Raw genomic sequence first — 19,037 nt, 5'->3', positions numbered from 1 at the left:
GAACAGCAACGGAGGCAGTTACAGGCGGTCGAACACTCCCTGTTCATGTACTTAAAATCAATCCAACCAGCATCAACATTTCAGCCAAAAACCAACAAAATTAAAAGAAGATGACTGGAATGCTTACCCACTCTGTCGGTCGATAAAAACGGTGATGACAGCCTCACCCATTGGTTGAGTTTTGATCACATGGAGCTAGGGAGTCTTCCTAGGGTGGCGGTGAGGCGAACAGATTGGCCGAAATCAGGGAAAATCGCGGAGACAGGGTTGAAACCAATGAAATCTTACATCGAAAATTATGATGTTAGTGGTCGTTTCACGTCGAGGGATTTGAGGGGTTTTGGTCGCCGGTTGCTGGTGGGTCAAACGACAGCCACAACGCGCTGTATGGCGGTTGGACAGAGCGACGATGATAGTTTTGTTGATGAGTTTAGGGTTTAGGGTTTCATCGAGGGATTATTTTGGGTTATTAGATTGGGGTCTCAGGTTTTTATTTTTTTCCAACAGATTAGAAAAATGGGATAATTTAGGGTTAGCTCTATGAAATTCCAAGAGTTTCGAAACTGAGCTGCAAGTTTCTAGAACTTGCAATTTAGTCATTTAAATCTACTTAAATTAATAAACCCAACCCCTAAATTGGGGTGTAACATTTAGATACCAGATGCGTAATTTATCTATAAACATATTTAAATTTACGTTCTTCTAAATATTAAAACAAAAATTATAATAATTTAAAATTAAATTTATACATATTGAACTATAGCCTAAAATCCCGAAGACTTAATAAGTATACATTTAAATGCTCCTTTCAAGTGCGACACCAAAAAAAAGTACTAAAAGATTAAGAAATTTATATATACGAGTAGGGATAAACGTAAAATTTTATATTATAGGAGATGAACTTTTAAAATCCTAGGAGAGGAAAAAAATAATATTAATAAAAATACAAAAATAAAAATTAAATTATATGATAATTCCATTTTTTCGATCTATCCCTACTAATTGGCTAACAATTTTGTTTTCCATTGTAGTACGCCTTTAGCTTATGATTTGGTTGCATCTAATTTCGTGGACCTAATTCTCTTCAAGTTTAATAATGGAGTTGACAAATCAACTTTTTATCAAAGCAATTTCAATAAAAATAATAAAAAATTATTTTAAAAATAATCACAAATTATTATAAAAATAATAAAAAATTATTTTAAAAATAATATAAAAATTATTTAAGATAGATTATTAAGTGACTTGTAACTTTTTATAGTCAATTGACTATTTTGTAATTTTTTATAGTCAAATGATTATTTTATAACTTTTTATAGTAGAGAGACTTAATAAAACAATATCTTATAGTCAGGAGATCATTTGTGTACTTTACACATAATTTTATATGATTTTTATATATTAAATAACATTACAAATCTTACTAATCTTATTTCTACATGTGAAATAATATCAATAACATTACAAATCTTACTTAAACATGTAAAAAAATAACATGATGAGTAAAAGTATATGATAAACATTATATGCAAGATTTAATATTAGGGAGATGATTTATTTTAAGGAGAAAAATATATTATCAATAAAAATACAAAAAAATATAAAACATATAGAAATTTGAAAAAATTTTGGGACGATTGCCAAAGCCACTCTCCCTCGGTCTATCCTTGGTTAAGACGATGTTAAGTATCTTTCTTTTCCTTTTTTGATAAATCTAAGGTGAATATAGAGCAGTAGTTGTTATTTAATTTAAAATTAGTTTAAAAATATATTTGACAAGATCTAACTACTATTTATAAAATTATTTTTTTCTACTAATATTATATTAAATGATTATCTAATTTATATATATTAAGAAAAAGAGATAGATAGTCATTAAACATTAGGGATAGATATGAGTCAGATTTTTGACTTTGATACCGACTCGACCCGAAATAATATAAAATTATTAATTTTATTCAATAAAACATGAATTTAATTGGAAAAATAATATAAAGAGATATATTATTGTAATTATTCCTAAATATATAAAGTATAATTATATTATTTTCAGGTCGAGTAAAATTTTTTCATCGTAAAGCCGAATCCGACTTAGGCCGAACTTATTTTCTGATAAACTTGACTTGACTCAACCCAAATATATATATATTTTTAAATCCGACCCAATCGGATCGAGTAGGAATTTGGGTCTTGTGCCTAATGCATATCCCTATTAAAGATGTAGAATACATGGGATTCAAACAAAAATGGCTACTCGGTCATGCCTGTGTGCTTTTCTCCTCCTCCTTTTCGCATTTCAATCCCCCATTGTTAGGACCAACTCTGTTCCGCTTCCTCCACCTCAGTTCCGGCCATTGGTGGCTTCCACCTTGCCCGCATTGAGTTATTTGTTCAGTTGCTCATAGTCAAAACTGAATTCTTCCTGCGCTCAATCGGTCTTCAGATCAACAATATATCACCGGGGCTGGTCCAAGGCCCTGACCCCATCAGAGCCACCAACGCCACGGTCGATATCCTCACAAGAAGGATTATCGAGCAGTTTGCTTTGAGTAACGTCCGACGTATCAGGTTTATATAATAGAATGCGATTATTTAACTGTTGTTTTGATCCGACATAGTTCCATAAAATGTAATTAAATTACTGGTCAGAAAAAAGTTTGATTTTTTTTATTTTTTTGCAGGGCTATCGTTAACAGGACACTTCTAAATGCTCCGCTACAAAGGCCACTGATTACTGTGACCCCAGTAGCTTTTGACATGGCTTTGAATGCCTATAATTTGACACCCCCATTAAATATCTACTGCAACAGGCTCGCATATTTCTTCTCGCCGTTCGATTTATTCTGTCTGTTATTACTCAATACGAGGGTACAATGACTCCTCTGACTGTCGGCACCAACGAGCCACAGGTAAGTACTTCTCTTTCCGATTCGATTCTCGAATAACCGACTTCGTCTTCTTCATTTAGCTGCTGGATGGAATCAAACGCACCAACGCGGCGGAATACGGAGCCATCAACGCCCTACTCTTCCAAAGCGTCAATACAACGGTACCGCCTACTACATTAACGGTGGGGAATCTCACCAACATTACCGCTGAAGGGGTTAACGTTCTTGGGAGGTGCGGCGCAAAAAACGAAGGGATGATCGTCCCGCTGCAACTCGGAGCCGAGAAAAAACTTTAATTAAACCATAAGTTTAAAACTTTAATCAATGAAAATATAACTAAATCATTTAGTTAATATATTAAAAAAAACTTAACCGGGTACCCGAAAAAATTAATTTTTATGACTCGGGCCCGACCCGACCGGGTATTTTTTTTATATAAAATTACCCGGTTTTTTATTTATCCGGGTCGACGGGTCGGCGGATCGATCAACCAGGTCAGGTAATTTTGCACACCCCTAGATGCGGGTGACCCAATCCGATCTGGGGTGTCACATTAGGGCTACCGAAGCGACCCACTGTAAAAATCTCAGAAAATTAAATTTTTTGCTAAAACATGTAAAATCATAAAACAATTTATAAACACAACAGTAAAATTTAACAATATTCATAAATAAAACAGATTCTAGACTCAAATATAAAAACATAACACAAGCTACATGCCCCCTATCTACATGTACCGTACTCCGCAAGCAACGCCGGTGTAACTCCCATACCGATGATGATAGCTGCACTGGTTTAATCTTTTTAACCTGAAAATGTGAGTAACAGAGTGAGCTTTGGAAAGCTCGGTAATACAGAACTACCAGATGATGCTGAAGAACATGAAGATACCAGATAAGCATATGTTTCCTTATTGATTCGATCATCTACAGATTTTTATGCTGAGCTGAGGTCCCACTGATATCTCAGATAGTACTAGATATTAAGCTTTCAGTTCAGAGGAAATGTTTCAGATGGCAAAGTTCAAGACATCATAATAGGTTGTCTAGTGTGTTCCCATAAAACCAGTGAAAATATACATATCATTTTTAAAACAGTAGCAGTTTAAAACGTATATTTAAAAACCATAGTAAAACCCTCCAACCGAATGCCATATACAGTTCCCCTGAACTGCATAACCTAATGGAGTACCTTGGGGCCTGAGAGACTACCCAAGAAAGTTCTCAGGGCCTCAGAGCCTACCCAAGGGTCGCCTTAGGTCCATAAGGAATTACCAGTCAGTGTTGAATCTATACAAGTAATTGCCAGCAGCGACTAAACCTGCTAGAGATAGGAATTATCAGCCGATACTGAACCTATACAAGGAATAACCATCAGCGACTGAACCTGTTAGAGTCTTCATCCCAGATCCCAGAGTACCCAAATAAAAACATTTTTAGTCAGTAAACTAGAGGATCTAGTAAATTTCTCAGAGATACTTGGTATTTATCAGATATGGAGCTAAGGAATTTTTGTAAGCAGGTCGAATCCTAAGAATGAGATCCTAATAACTACCAATCATTCTGAAAGAGATTTATCAGGACCATAAGTTATATAGTTATAACTACCGAATATTTAAGAACTGTTGCGTCAGACTTTTTTCAGGATTCAAATATTCCTGATGTGATTCCATAACTTTTTCACACGCAAGGGAACTTTAGTACCAATTGATCAGTTTTGCATAGGTGAGCAGTGATCCATATTATTTCAGAGTTCAAACGTCTTATCCATCTTCTAAGTCCATTCGAACTGATCAGCTCCCAATATTGTGATACTTATCGAGTTTGGGGGTTGAGTAGTCTCACGAATATTAACTTCTTAGTACCGAATGCGCTCTAGAGTTGATCTGAGCTAAGTACTTCTAGAATTATCATCGATTAGAACTTGATGAGACGAACAAGCATTCAAGTGGTATTTATCCCATTCAGGTACTAACATAGCATTAGAGTTGGTCGACCTACTTAAGTTGTGTTTCATAACTTTTAAGGGCAATACAACATCCATGTTTATTTGGATTCCTTAATTAATCCAAGACATTCACTTATTCTAGGCCATAAGAGTATTTTGGTCATTTGGTGCTTAAGGTTATACCAGTCATTTCAGAGCTTGAGGATATCCAATCATTCTTGGGCTTGGTGATATTCTTGGGTCATTTGCACTCCAGGGGTATTTTAGTTCTTTTACAGATCCAGGGTATTTCATTCATTTCCTTTTGTCTGGTCTTTTTATTTAATTCGAGCTTATCATCTCTTTCAGTCTTTTTGGATAACTATGAAAAATAGTACTTTTGATAAATTAATCTTCAAGGATTTTCTCATAACTCAGAAATTCCAGTCGAGTACCTTCTCAGAAGTTACAAACTGATTATCCAAAAAAATTTGTATAAAAGTGTGAACTTAACGGTTAAATTAGTAATTCATTGGATTAGGCATGAATTCTTGGGTACTTTATCATTCAGGGTCAATTTGGGTTATTTTTACCTCTCAAGGGCAATTTCGCAATTTCATAACCATGTAATTTCGATATTAAAACTCTTAACAAGGATAAATAGAATTTAGAGATCCTAGAGTTAATTGATTTTCCAAATAATCTCTGAACTTGAAATTATTGCTTATATAACTTCTAATATCTTATTAAAGCCATCAAGATTTTATTCAGTTACTGACTTTTGACCGCATTCGGATCGAGTTTAGAAATAATTAACTACACAGACGAGGCCAAGCATTTTTTTATTCATGTATTTACCAATACTAACATGTTCCATAAAACATTAATAAGGTAGAAAAGTATTACCTCAGTTTTCGTGCCATGTCGGTCAACCATTTAAACTCCATTCGATCACTCTCGAACTTGAATTCAACGTCTAATAATTTTTCGGATACATAACAACCAAATTTACGTCATAAATTGAACTTAAATGAGAAACTATATTGAATCCGAAGGTAAATCACTGAAAAACGGCTTATCGGGTGTGAATTTGGCAAAACAAACTTCGGAATTGGACTCATGACGTCTAAAAACATAAAATAGGGCTTTTCGGAAAATTTGACTTTTTTGTCAAAGTCAACGGTCTGACATGTCAAAGTCCACGGTCAGACCGGTCAACAGGTTGACTCAGTCAAATTTAATGAATTGACTCAGTGAGTTGACTCAGCGACTGAGTCAGGCAGATGGGTCGGGTCGGGTCGGATCATACGGGTTGGGTCAACCAGACCCAATTCTGGAACTTTCCTTGGGATAAAACAAGCCCCGCACACATAGCCAGTGTGTGACAACGAGTGCAACAGCAACGGAGGCAGTTATAGGCGGTCGAACACTCCCTGTTCATGTACTTAACAAAATCAATCCAACCAGCATCAACATTTCAGCCAAAAACCAACAAAATTAAAAGAAGATGACTGGAATGCTTACCCACTCTGGCGGTCGATAAAAACGGTGATGACAGCCTCACCCACTGGTTGAGTTTTGATCACATGGAGCTAGGGAGTCTTCCTAGGGTGGTGGTGAGGCGAACGGATTGGCCGATATCAGGGAAAATTACGATGACAGGGTTGAAACCAATGAAATCTTACATCGAAAATTATGATGTTAGTGGTCGTTTCACATCGAGAGATTTGAGGGGTTTTGGTCGCCGGTTGCTGGTGGGTCAAACGACAGCCACAACGTGTTGTATGGCGGCTGGACAGAGCGACGATGATAGTTTTGTTGATGACTTTAGGGTTTGGGGTTTCACCGAGGGATTATTTTGGGTTATTAGATTGGGGTCTTGGGTTTTTATTTTTTCCAACAGATTAGAAAAATGGGATAATTTAAGGTTAGCTCTATGAAATTCCAAGAGTTTCGAAACTGAGCTGCAAGTTTCTAGAACTTGCAATTTAGTCATTTAAATCTACTTAAATTAATAAATCCAACCCCTAAATTGGGGTGTAACATTTAGATACCAGATGCGTAATTTATCAATAAACATATTTAAATTTACGTTCTTCTAAATATTAAAAAAAAAATTATAATAATTTAAACTTAAATTTATACATATTGAACTATAGCCTAAAATCCCGAAGACTTAATAAGTATAAATTTAAATGCTCCTTTCAAGTGCGACACCAAAAAAAAGTACCAAAAGATTAAGAAATTTATATATACGAGTAGGGATAAACGTAAAATTTTAGGAGATGAACTTTTAAAATTCTAGGAGAGGATAAAAATAAATTATTAATAAAAATACAAAAATAAAAATAAATTATATGATAATTCCATTTTTTCGATCTATCCCTACTAATTGGCTAACAATTTTGTTTTCCATTGTAGTACGCCTTTAGCTTATGATTTGGTTGCATCTAATTTCGTGGACCTAATTCTCTTCAAGTTTAATAATGGAGTTGACAAATCAACTTTTTATCAAAGCAATTTCAATAAAAATAATAAAAAATTTATTTTAAAAATAATAAAAAGTTATTTTAAAAAATAATCAAAAATTATTTTAGATAGATTATTAAGTGACTTGTAACTTTTTATAGTCAATTGACTATTTTGTAACTTTTTATAGTCAAATGATTATTTTATAATTTTTTATAGTAGAGAGACTTAATAAAACAATATCTTATAGTCAGGAGATCATTTGTGTACTTTACACATAATTTTATATGATTTTTATATATTAAATAACAATACAAATCTTACTAATCTTATTTCTACATGTGAAATAATATCAATAACTTTACAAATCTTACTTAAACATGTAAAAAAATAACATGATGAGTAAAAGTATATGATAAACATTATATGCAAGATTTAATATTAGGGAGATGATTTATTTTAAGGAGTAAAAATATATTATCAATAAAAATACAAAAAATCTAAAACATATAGAAATTTGAAAAAAATTTGGGACGATTGCCAAAGCCACTCTCCCTCGGTCTATCCTTGGTTGAGACGATGTTAAGTATCTTTTTTTTTTCTTTTTTGATAAATCTAAGGTGAATACAGAGCAGTAGTTGTTATTTAATTTAAAATTACTTAAAAAATATATTTGACAAGATCTAACTACTATTTATAAAATTATTTTTTCTACTAATATTATATTAAATGATAATCTAATTTATATATATTAAGAAAAAGAGATAGATAGTTATTAAACATTAGGGATAGATATGAGTCAGATTTTTGACTCTGATACCGACTCGACCCGAAATAATATAAAATTATTAATTTTATTCAATAAAACATGAATTTAATTGGAAAAATAATATAAAGAGATATTATTGTAATTATTCCTAAATATATAAATTATAATTATATTATTTTCAGGTCGAGTCAGATTTTTTCATCGTAAAGCCGAATCCGACTTAGGCCGAACTTATTTTCTGATAAACTTGACTTGACTCAACCCAAATATATATATATTTTTAAATCTGACCCAATCAGATCGAGTAGGAATTTGGGTCTTGTGCCTAATGCATATCCCTATTAAAGATGTAGAATACATGGGATTCAAACAAAAATGGCTACTCGGTCATGCCTGTGTGCTTTTCTCCTCCTTTTCGCATTTCAATCCCCCATTGTTAGGACCAACTCTGTTCCGCTTCCTCCACCTCAGTTCCGGCCATTGGTGGCTTCCACCTTGCCCGCATTGAGTTATTTGTTCAGTTGCTCATAGTCAAAACTGAATTCTTCCTGCGCTCAATCGGTCTTCAGATCAACAATATATCACCGGGGCTGGTCCAAGGCCCTGACCCCATCGGAGCCACCAACGCCACGGTCGATATCCTCACAAGAAGGATTATCGAGCAGTTTGCTTTGAGTAACGTCCGACTTATCAGGTTTATATAATAGAATGCGATTATTTAACTGTTGTTTTGATCCGACTTAGTTCCATAAAATGTAATTAAATTACTGGTCAGATAAAAGTTTGATTTTTTTTTTTTTTTGCAGGGCTATCGTTAACAGGACACTTCTAAATGCTCCTCTACAAAGGCCACTGATTACTGTGACCCCAGTAGCTTTTGACATGGCTTTGAATGCCTATAATTTGACACCCCCATTAAATATCTACTGCAACAGGCTCGCATATTTCTTCTCGCCGTTCGATTTATTCTGTCTGTTATTACTCAATACGAGGATACAATGACTCCTCTGACTGTCGGCACCAACGAGCCACAGGTAAGTACTTCTCTTTCCGATTCGATTCTCGAATAACCGACTTCGTCTTCTTCATTTAGCTGCTGGATGGAATCAAACGCACCAACGTGGCGGAATACGGAGCCATCAACGCCCTACTCTTCCAAAGCGTCAATACAACGGTACCGCCTACTACATTAACGGTGGGGAATCTCACCAACATTACCGCTGAAGGGGTTAACGTTCTTGGGAGGTGCGGTGCAAAAAACGAAGGTATGATCGTCCCGCTGCAACTCGGAGCCGAGAATCGAACGACCGTCAACGTCGTGCCGGGGGATGTCAATTCCCTCGCGGTTGCTCGCACCACGAGGGAGGCCCTGACCTGAGGATCCTTTATGGAACTGGCAACGCCACCATGCCCGGTGCACTTATACGGGCTGGCTTCACATGTTCGTTAATTTCTCGAATTCTACTCCAAAATTTGGGCTAACAGCTTCGAAGCATTGGCGAACGCAGCATCCCATGAAAGCCAGCTTTTATCATATATAATCGTATTAGTAGACTAAAAGTAATCAAATGAATAAAGACTTACAGGTAAGTAGCTGTCTAGTTTGGAAATGATGAAGACTATACATGTTAGAAAGAAACACACATGTTTATATATATAGTTATATGTAAGTTCGAACTTCGAACAGTCAATAATAGAGCTTTGGGATTATGTGATTCAGCAATATTACAGCAATATTACAGTAGTAAAAAATGAGTAAACTACTCCAATGGTCTCTAATGTTTGGGTAAGTTTTCGTTTTCATCACTGATGTTTCAAAAGTCATAAATTGGTAACTAACATTATCGTTTGATACAAATTGATCACTCGCCGTTAACAGGCGTGACGGAAAACACACGTGGACTGTTAACAGTCGTTAACAAGCTTACCTGAATGGTATAATTACACAAATAGTCCATATTATTTACATATTCTTTAAATTTGGTCCTAGTTTTAATACATTAAAATAAATTTACCTACGAATCAGGAGGTGTCATGTGTCATTGGTTACACACATGTCATGACACATGTTATCATTTGATTGGAAGACTAAATTTATTTTAATTTATTTTTAATTTAATATTTTTATTTTTACCAATAAAAGGGTGATACATCTAGTTGGAATAAAATAAAACAACAAATAAAGCAAGTATGGGGATTCAAACATAGGAAAAAGCAAATATGGGGATATGAACATAGGACACTTTGAAAAATGATGCAAGCCAAATCATCAAGCCAAGAGAACCATTTGATATATTTTAGACAACAAATTGTATATATCTTGTATATTAGTATGTAAATGTTTTACTCAAAATTAATAATATGTTATATATCTTAAATTTTAAAATTATCTCTTTATTTTTGTTTTAACTTATTAAATATTTTTATTTTTGTTTTAATTTATTAAATATTTTTTTTATCTTAATGTAATAATATATAGTTTATCTTTATCGTCACTTAAAAATAATTTTTTTATATATCTTAACTTAAAATATATATAAATCTTTTACTATTAATTTAATATAAAAATATATATTTTACTCTTATTTTTATTTTAAAAAATATAATATTTTAATATATTTTTAAAAGTTGAGATAATAATAAAATATATTTTTAAGTAAAGATAAGAATAAAATATTATATATTTTTTAATTTAAAATAAGAGTAAAATATATATTTTTTACATTAAAATAAAAAAAATATTTAATAAATTAAGACAAAAATAAAAATATTTAATAAGCTAAAGCAAAAATAATGAGATAATTTTAAAATTTAATATATATAACATATTATTAATTTTGAGTAAAACATTTACATACTAAGATACAAGATAAATATCATTTGTTGTCCAAAATATATCAAATGGTTCCCTTGGCTCAATGGTTTGGTTTCCATTATTTCACTTAAGAGTCCTATGTTTGAATCCCCCACTTGCTTTTTTGTTGCTTTATTTTATTCCAACTAGAGGGTGACACGTGTCACCCTCTGATTGGTAGAAATAAATATATTAAATTAAAATAAATTAAAATAAATTTAGTCTTCCAATCAAATGATAACATGTGTCATGAGAGGTGTGTAACCAATGACACATGACAACTCCTGATTCGTAGGTAAATTTATTTTAATTTATTAAAACTAGGATCAAATTGAAATAATATATAAATAGCATGGACTATTTGTGTAATTATACCATCCAGATAAGCCTATTAACGGCAGTTAACAGTCCACGTGTATTTTCCGTCACGACTATTAACGGTGAGTGACCAATTTGTAACAAACGATAACGTTAGTGACCGATTTATGACTTTTCAAACATCAGTGCTAAAACAAAAACTTACTCAAACTTTAGTGACCATTGGAGTAATTTACCCAAAAAATTCTACTTCTATTCGTGCACATTATAATATTATGCTACGGTAACATATCATGACGTGGAAGTCTAATCGAAATTTTAATTTTAATTTTTTTTAGATTTAATAAAAATTTAAAAATCTTGACGGATTTGATGAGTTTTTTAAAAATAATATCAGGATCTAATTAAATTTCAAAAATTTTGAAAGATTTAATGCAATTCTGAAGGGGGTTAATTAAACATTAGAAAAACAAGACTTCACGAAAATTTTTAGTGAATTTAAAGGGGCCAAATTAAAATATTTTAAAGTTCTGAGAGGTGTAATTCAAATTTCCCTAAACATTAAGAGAGCCAAGACTCTCTAGCTCTTGTTAACATCCACCTGCCTTCGACTACGTGTCATCCGAATTCAGATTTAATTCAAATATTTATATATAAATATAATTTACTAGAGATCACATGCACGAAGGAATTGCATCGGACTTTCAACTTCCTTTCCCTATATAAAAGGAAACTAATAATAATAATAATAACGGGAATCAAAGTTCATAATAAACCTAAATAGCATTTTGGCATTGCACGGAGGTAAAGCATGAATGTTAACCACCACACCATATTTTCATCTACTGGTGTTTAAGGCAGATAATTTGTGCTCAAAGTTCATAGAATAAAAATACTTATACAAGTAAAAAAGGGAGATGGGAACTCCAAGTATTGTCCCTCTCTTGACAAAAGTTGTCTCAAACAAAACCAAATGTCGCCAACTTACCATCACAATCAACTGCAAGTTATAGTCTTTGGCCAAGTTTCAGGCCGAGCCTTCATCTTGTTTCGCTTCATCCGACTTCTGCTTTGTCGGGTCTAACAGGGTTAAGGAGCCCTCTACTCCCATCTCTGCTTTTAGGTCATTGAAGCTTTGCTCCAACTCATTTATACGGTTTCCCATATCATCGAGTGCTTAGGAGTAAAGTCAACAATAGTTGTCCCACACTCAACAGTAATAAATAGCAACTCTTTCCATTTAGAGAAATGCTAAACAATGGAAACATGACAAGGTTTCAACCTTGTTCAAATCTGGCCAACATAACAATTATTAGATACAGGTTCACAATCACTAACTCAGAAAGAATCTTGTTCTTATAGTCTAGGATTTCCTCATAAGTTGGTAATTGTGTAACTAAACTTAAGACTATTTTACACCATTCAACCTGGTTATTTAAGTTAATAGCTCAACAAGAAAAAGAGAACTTTTTCGGTAAGCAACAGTTGAGACAAAAGTTGCTATCCTACGAAAGAACATTTGAAAGGATATTCTTGGTGATAATGGAATCAGACATCGTTTTAAACCTCGATTGCTGCAAACGAACTCTTTGTCAATACAAAAATAAAATCCAACAAAAGAGGGTCCAATAATAACTCACCATTCGTTGAAGAAGGTTTTGCACCTGAAACCAAAGAACTTGTTACCAAAGAGGTACGAGAAAGGCAATAAAGAAACCAAAGGAAAGGGTTGTTGATTTACACCCATTAGATAGCATTTCCTAACCAGGCAATCTAAACAGTTCAACATTAATCAAATTAGGCAGTGGTTATGCCGTGCTAGCAAATTAGCATACTTTAAGCAGTTCTTTCATGTTATAAAGAAAGGTTAGGAACTCACAAAAACTGTCATATCAGCGGTGTTTTGCTTTGACTCATCCGAATTATGCCCATCCTGCAGAAAGCATAACAGTCAATCCCCTACTTCAGATTGTTTTAACGCCAAGGCTATAGTTGATCAGATCCTCAAATTACTACTCTGAAACTGTACTCCTCTAAAGAACTTCACACAAGTCAAATTTTCTTTAGGAACTTCAGCGGAAACTTCATAGGAATTATGAAAAATCTCGAGGAGAACAAGGAATCGCATGCCACTATTTTAAGGTTTCGTCGCAGAATACACTACGACTGAAAATACAGCTCATAAATCAACACCAGAACGCCAGAATTTCAAGCACAAACAATTCTAATCCAAAAAAAAAAATTACAAAATCAATAACAAAATGATAAGATCCACGAGTTTAAGAGAACGGATCTAAAACAAGTTGATATTTATTTCAATTTCTTTATAAAAAAAACGATATGATTTTGGATCATAGCTTTATAAGCAATCAAAAAGGATCCGAGTAAAGTGATATCGAGGAAGATTATCAATTCGAACGATGTTAAAATGGAGAAAGAAACAACGAAAGGAAATAACGTTAACCATTGTTTCGCAGTGGATCTTTGGATGTGCTCCTCAGTTGCTAACCCAACCCGCAAGCTTCAATTTCAAAATCTTGGAAACCTTTAACAAAATTGAAATTGATTGCTTCGCTGCTTCTTTTATGGGCGGATGGTTCTGTTTCTTTTTCATCCCAGCTTACACCTTTTATTTACCAATTTGCTACCCCTCTTCAAAAAAAATTTAAGGGTAAACCTGCATTTAGTACTTAAATTATTATTTTTAGTCCGTTTTAGTATCTAAGCTTTTAATTATTTTTAAATTATATCTAATATTTAGTTTTAGTTTCATTTTAATACCCCACTATTAAAAATTTAACCTATTTAGTACCTAAACTATAAATTTTAGTCTATTTTAGTAATTAATATTTCAATTATTTTAGAACTTAACGTTAATTTTGAACATGATATTAAAATTTAAAAAAAAAACTAAATTTTATGTATAGTTTAAAGGATAATTTACTTATTTAATATCTAAACTATAAATTTTAATTCATCTTAATACTTAAACTTTAAAAATTAATATTTTTTATCGATTATTGCCTTATTGGCCCAGAATGCTATAACTTCCACTATTAGGCATGTAAACGAACCGAATGCACACGAACGGAGGTATGTTCATTTAATAAATTAATGAACAAAAACGAACACGAATATAAACGAATAAGTTTTTTTTGTTCATGTTCGTTTATTAAGGAATATAACTTGTTCATGTTCGTTCATTTAATAAATAAACGAACATAAACGGACACGAACATAAACGAACACGAACATAAACGTTGGAGACCCTACATTCCATTGTTCTTTCATGAAAAATAGTCGACAATGCAAATCAACCAAATCTACAGTGATAAATAGCGTAAGAGCTTATTAGCAGTTATGAAATGTTTGAAGATATCAAATATTTCGATCGATCGATTTTTTAAAGATATTAAATGATTCACACGACTTTAATTTAACGCTATAACATTTATCTTAGTGGTCCATTATTATATATGAAAAATCATTTTCCGCTATTACACTCTTTTTCAGAAATTGCATAGAAACCTTTGTTTTAGTTTTTGGCAAATTCTATATATTTTTCTCTTTACTGATGCTCGTATACTTACGATTGTTACCTTTATCTTCCCATCTATTTCTAGAAAGAAGTATTATGTTTTCTTGAGTTTTAGATGTGAAGATACCCGTAATAACTTTACATATAAACTATTAAGTCAAATAAAACAGAGAAAGAGATGAAAACAGACCTGTAAAACTTCATATTGCACTATAATATAACTTGTTTTAAAGCTTTCAGATATCGTCTCCACTCTCTAATGAACACTAAGGTTTTGGGAAAAAAAGAGGAAAATGAATATAAGTGCGAAGTGCCTCACAGGTTAACATATTGGATTTAAATCACAGGGGGAAAATGAATATAAGGTTAATTATGAAGTTGGTCATCAGAATATCAGATTAATATTTTTAATATACTTATAAATTGGTCACAAAAATTGATTTAAGAAGATTGGGTTAAACATAAATGAATGAACATAAACGAACATAATTGAACGAACATAATCGAACGTTCACAAACGTAAATGAACGAACGATACCTATGTTTATGTTCGTTCATTTAATTAAACGAATAAAAAATCTTGTTCATGTTCGTTCATTTAATAAATAAACGCACATACACTAACTTCTCGTCGCACGATTCATGAACAATTCACTAAACGTTTAGTTCATTTACAGCCTATCTACCATGGAAAGGAGAGAGAAACGACCATAGGAATGAGTACAAAGTAACACATGCGTTTCGCGTGTCAAACAGCCGTGCCACTTTTCAATCATTCACGACATGAAAACGACTCCTACACTTCCACACGTCAAAAAAAAGTTTAAACCCTCATCTCAATGGGCTCACCAAATTTTCCCTCTGGCCCAAATTACACAGAGTCCAAAATGATCATGGTGACCCTTTTAATCTCGCACCACGTGGCAGAAAATGAATCATAACCATAGGAATTGCTATAAATGGGGGTGTTGTTACAACGCTCTGGTTCGTCTCTTTCGAATAAAGTTTAGTTTACATCTCTCTAGTCTAAAAGTCTGTTACTTCTTTTCAAAGTATTAGTCTAGGAAATGGTGAAAACAATGGCGGAAACGGATGTTAAACGGCCAACGGAGGAGGAAACCACTGTGAACTCATCAACAACAGAGACCGATCCAAAACAAACAGAGGCGGTAAGCAGAAGAAGCTTCTCTTGATAATTGAATTCTTTTTTCGTTTTTTTTTTTTTGGATGAGAAGTTGATCTTGTTTTGTTTTTGAAGACACCTAATTTCATCCACTTAAACTAATATTATTATATAATATTATAAATTATAATATATGCATATTTATTTACATTCTATTTCTTATGTACAGGTCCAATACAAAACGGCCCCAACCGTAGCCCTACAGAGCCCCCAAACCCAAGCATGCACGCGATCCGAATGGAGATCAGAACCGATTCAATAAAGCACCTGAATCGGTTAGAGTTTTTGAAACCTTAACCCCATCTCTCGTTAAGCATCCTTGCATTGCGCAACCGTCTCCAACATGCATCACCAAGTCCTCGACCGATTTTCTTGACACCCATTGTTGGATTTTTCGACAACAACCATCACCAACAAACGCAAGTTAATTTTTGAGTCCGAATAAAACTCTAAAACACTAAAAAATAAGACCCTTTTTTGGTACTATAAATAAGATATCCAACACAAAACAAACACAAATCCTAGGAAAATACCAAAAGAAATATCAAAGCATTCAAGTTTTTTTGTAAACGTTTTGAAAGGAAATAAAAAGATAGTATTTTTTTTACCTTGTTCGTTTGCTTCTTGCCTTTGCATGTTGATCTTATTTACTTGAGATTTGACTCGAAAATACCCTAAAAACACTAAAATCATCGATGATCGGGAGGGTTTTTTGAGATCTTTCTTTTGATCTAGCCCTCTCTTGATCTCAAAAAACTACTTTGATTTTCGAAAACTAGAGAGAAAGGGTTTTTAAAAAAATCAAAATTTTTACGCGGTGAAAGTTTTCTGAAAAATGAGATGGTTATTCATCAAGATGATGAACAGTTGAGAGTATTTTTTTAAATGAGGTCTCTCGATTTGAAGATGAGAAAATGAGGCTAAAAGCCAAAATGTTGGCTTAAATACTCGACTCATGGACCCTGAACGACTCGCTTGCTAATCCGACCTATAACCCAAAGTCTGCATGTTTTTGTTTCAAAGTGGGCAAACCCCCCCCCCCACTTCGTTCCCCGTATCTTTCTAATACCTATTTTGACTCCAAATTCTTTTAAATTGGTCTCTAATTTTGATATTCTGTGAATTTGACCACCCAACTTATTTTTTATTTCAATGTAATCCTTGTATTATTATTATTATTATTATTATTATTATTATTATTATTATTATTATTATTATTATTATTATTATTTTATTATTTTCTATTATTTATTTTGTTTTATAGATATATATACAAATATTTTGTTAATATTTTATTTACACCTATTATTAATATATATATTTTTAAATTATTTTTATTTGATTATTTTTTATTTAAGTACTATATTTTATCATTATATATATAAAATTATATTTATTTATTTATTTATTTTTTATTTTTTATTACTATTATATTATATTATTTTTATTTTCTATTTTTTTACTGCATTATATTGTTTCATATTACTCTTTTGTCTTTATTATTATCGTTATATATATATATATATTTCATTATTATTATTATTATTATTATTATTATTATATATTTTACATATTTTATTTTATTTTATTTTTTCTCTTAATATTTTATTTATATGCATCTTTATTTTATTTATTTATTTACTTACTTATTTTATTTTTATTTATTATTATCTCACATTTAGATGTTGTCATTATTGTCTTTATTTTATTTATTTATTTTATTTATTTTATTCACTTTTCTTTTCTTTTTTTTATTTCTTTTACTTTATTTTACTTGTTTTTTCTTTTATTCACTTTTATTTTTTCCTTCTAACATTTTTATCTTTTAACGGTATTTCAATCAATTATAGATAAGTTTTGGATCGTTATTTTACCTTTTAATTTGAACTTTCAACTTTCTTAATTAAAGACAGCTGAAAATTACGAAGCACCGAAAGGGCTCCCTTCATTGATTGTATCCGACTCCCGAATCCGACATATCTTTGGAAAGACACAGATCAGATAAGAAAGAAGGTATTCGATCAACCCATTTGTTTTAAAATAAATGATCAGTGGCGGTTCCAAACCATTTCATTCAAATCGAAGCCTAATTCTGGACCTACCCGAAGTTGCGACAGTTTTGAATGTAGATCGAAGGAAATGTATCGAAGAAGCTTAAGTATCTGGATTTCGTTCAAGTGGCGTCTATTTATGAAGTTTTTTGTATCAAGCGTCTACGAGTACGCCAAACAGAATTTCGATCCACTTAAATCGGGTGTACAAACTGTCGAAGAAACCTTTAAGACTGTCGTCGACCCCGTTTACGACAAATTTCACGATGTACCGTTCAAGCTCCTCGAGTTCGTCGATCGCAAGTTAAGCATTCAAATCAACGTCACGTGCCGTCTCTGGTAGATCAGGCTTCATGCCAAGCTCGATTCGTGGTTTCGAAGGTCCAACGAGTTGATGTTCTAGACGCGGCTAAGATGATCACGAGGGACGTTTACACGAAGTGTGAACCGACGGCTAAGGAGATGTACGACAAGTACGAACCAGTAGCGGAACGGTACGATGCGGTTGCTTAACCGTCTCCCTCTTTTCCCTCTGGTGGCTCATGTAGTAGTCTCCACGGCTGCTTACTGGTCGGAGAAGTATAATCAGGTGGTACGTTACTCCGTAAAGAGACGGAACGCCGTGGCGTAGTATTTGCCGTTGGTCCCGGCTGATAGAATCGCAATGGCTTTCTAAGAGGGTGACGTGGTTTCGAGTAATAGGGAAACGATTCGTCGTCAATGCAATCGGTAGGGCTTATAGTAGGGTATTGGGGATTAGGTGGTTAGCTTCCTCAACTGGAAAATGGAGTCACTGACTCCATTGTTGGCCTTCTTTTTTTTAGCTTAATATTTTGGGTGCTCAAGATTAGTGCTGAATGGTTTTTCTTTTTCTTTCTAATATGATAAATATCTTTTATAAGTGGGTTTTCAATAAAAATTAAAATATAAATAATATGAGTTAACACTTAACAGTGCAATAAGAACATACAAAATTAAAATGAATAAAAACAATATAAAACGTTATTTTAAAATTATTACGTTGAACTATATAAATTATGG

The 19,037-nt window shown here is 32.7% G+C and overlaps 1 protein-coding gene, 1 long non-coding RNA gene and 1 pseudogene across 2 annotated transcripts; 2 read left to right on the top strand and 1 right to left on the bottom strand.

Annotated features, from left to right (window-relative positions):
* Positions 1–6,400: 6,400 nt before the first annotated feature.
* LOC120192973 (desiccation-related protein PCC13-62-like) lies at positions 6,401–9,430 on the top strand. The gene is made up of 5 exons (XM_039195628.1): positions 6,401–6,646; positions 8,493–8,746; positions 8,859–8,922; positions 8,988–9,086; positions 9,146–9,430. The coding sequence occupies exons 1-5, from the start codon at positions 6,401–6,403 to the stop codon at positions 9,428–9,430; spliced, it is 948 nt and encodes a 315-aa protein (XP_039051559.1).
* Positions 9,431–11,995: 2,565 nt separating this feature from the next.
* LOC120193046 lies at positions 11,996–13,812 on the bottom strand. Its single transcript, XR_005522822.1, has 4 exons — positions 13,689–13,812; positions 13,104–13,157; positions 12,865–12,888; positions 11,996–12,798 (listed from the first exon to the last, which is right to left on the bottom strand). It is a non-coding gene; the product is annotated as an uncharacterized LOC120193046 (long non-coding RNA).
* Positions 13,813–15,841: 2,029 nt separating this feature from the next.
* On the top strand, positions 15,842–18,672 carry LOC120192972 (annotated as a pseudogene).
* Positions 18,673–19,037: the final 365 nt, after the last annotated feature.

The sequence above is a fragment of the Hibiscus syriacus genome, unplaced genomic scaffold, assembly GCF_006381635.1.
Source record: "Hibiscus syriacus cultivar Baekdansim isolate YM2019G1 unplaced genomic scaffold, ASM638163v2 tig00116984_pilon, whole genome shotgun sequence".
In the NCBI taxonomy this organism is placed as follows: Eukaryota; Viridiplantae; Streptophyta; class Magnoliopsida; order Malvales; family Malvaceae; genus Hibiscus; species Hibiscus syriacus.
The sequence above is the reverse complement of the archived record's forward strand: the minus strand, read 5'-3'. Positions and strand labels throughout refer to the sequence as shown.

Bases quoted from the DNA above. Each gene is read 5' to 3' on its own strand.
- LOC120192973 (XM_039195628.1), top strand. From the start codon at position 6,401: ATGGAGCTAGGGAGTCTTCCTAGGGTGGTGGTGAGGCGAACGGATTGG. The intron at 6,647-8,492 runs GTTTGGGGTTTC...CCCCATTGTTAG, and splicing joins GTTTTGTTGATGACTTTAGG to GACCAACTCTGTTCCGCTTC. The intron at 9,087-9,145 runs GTAAGTACTTCT...TTCTTCATTTAG, and splicing joins TCGGCACCAACGAGCCACAG to CTGCTGGATGGAATCAAACG.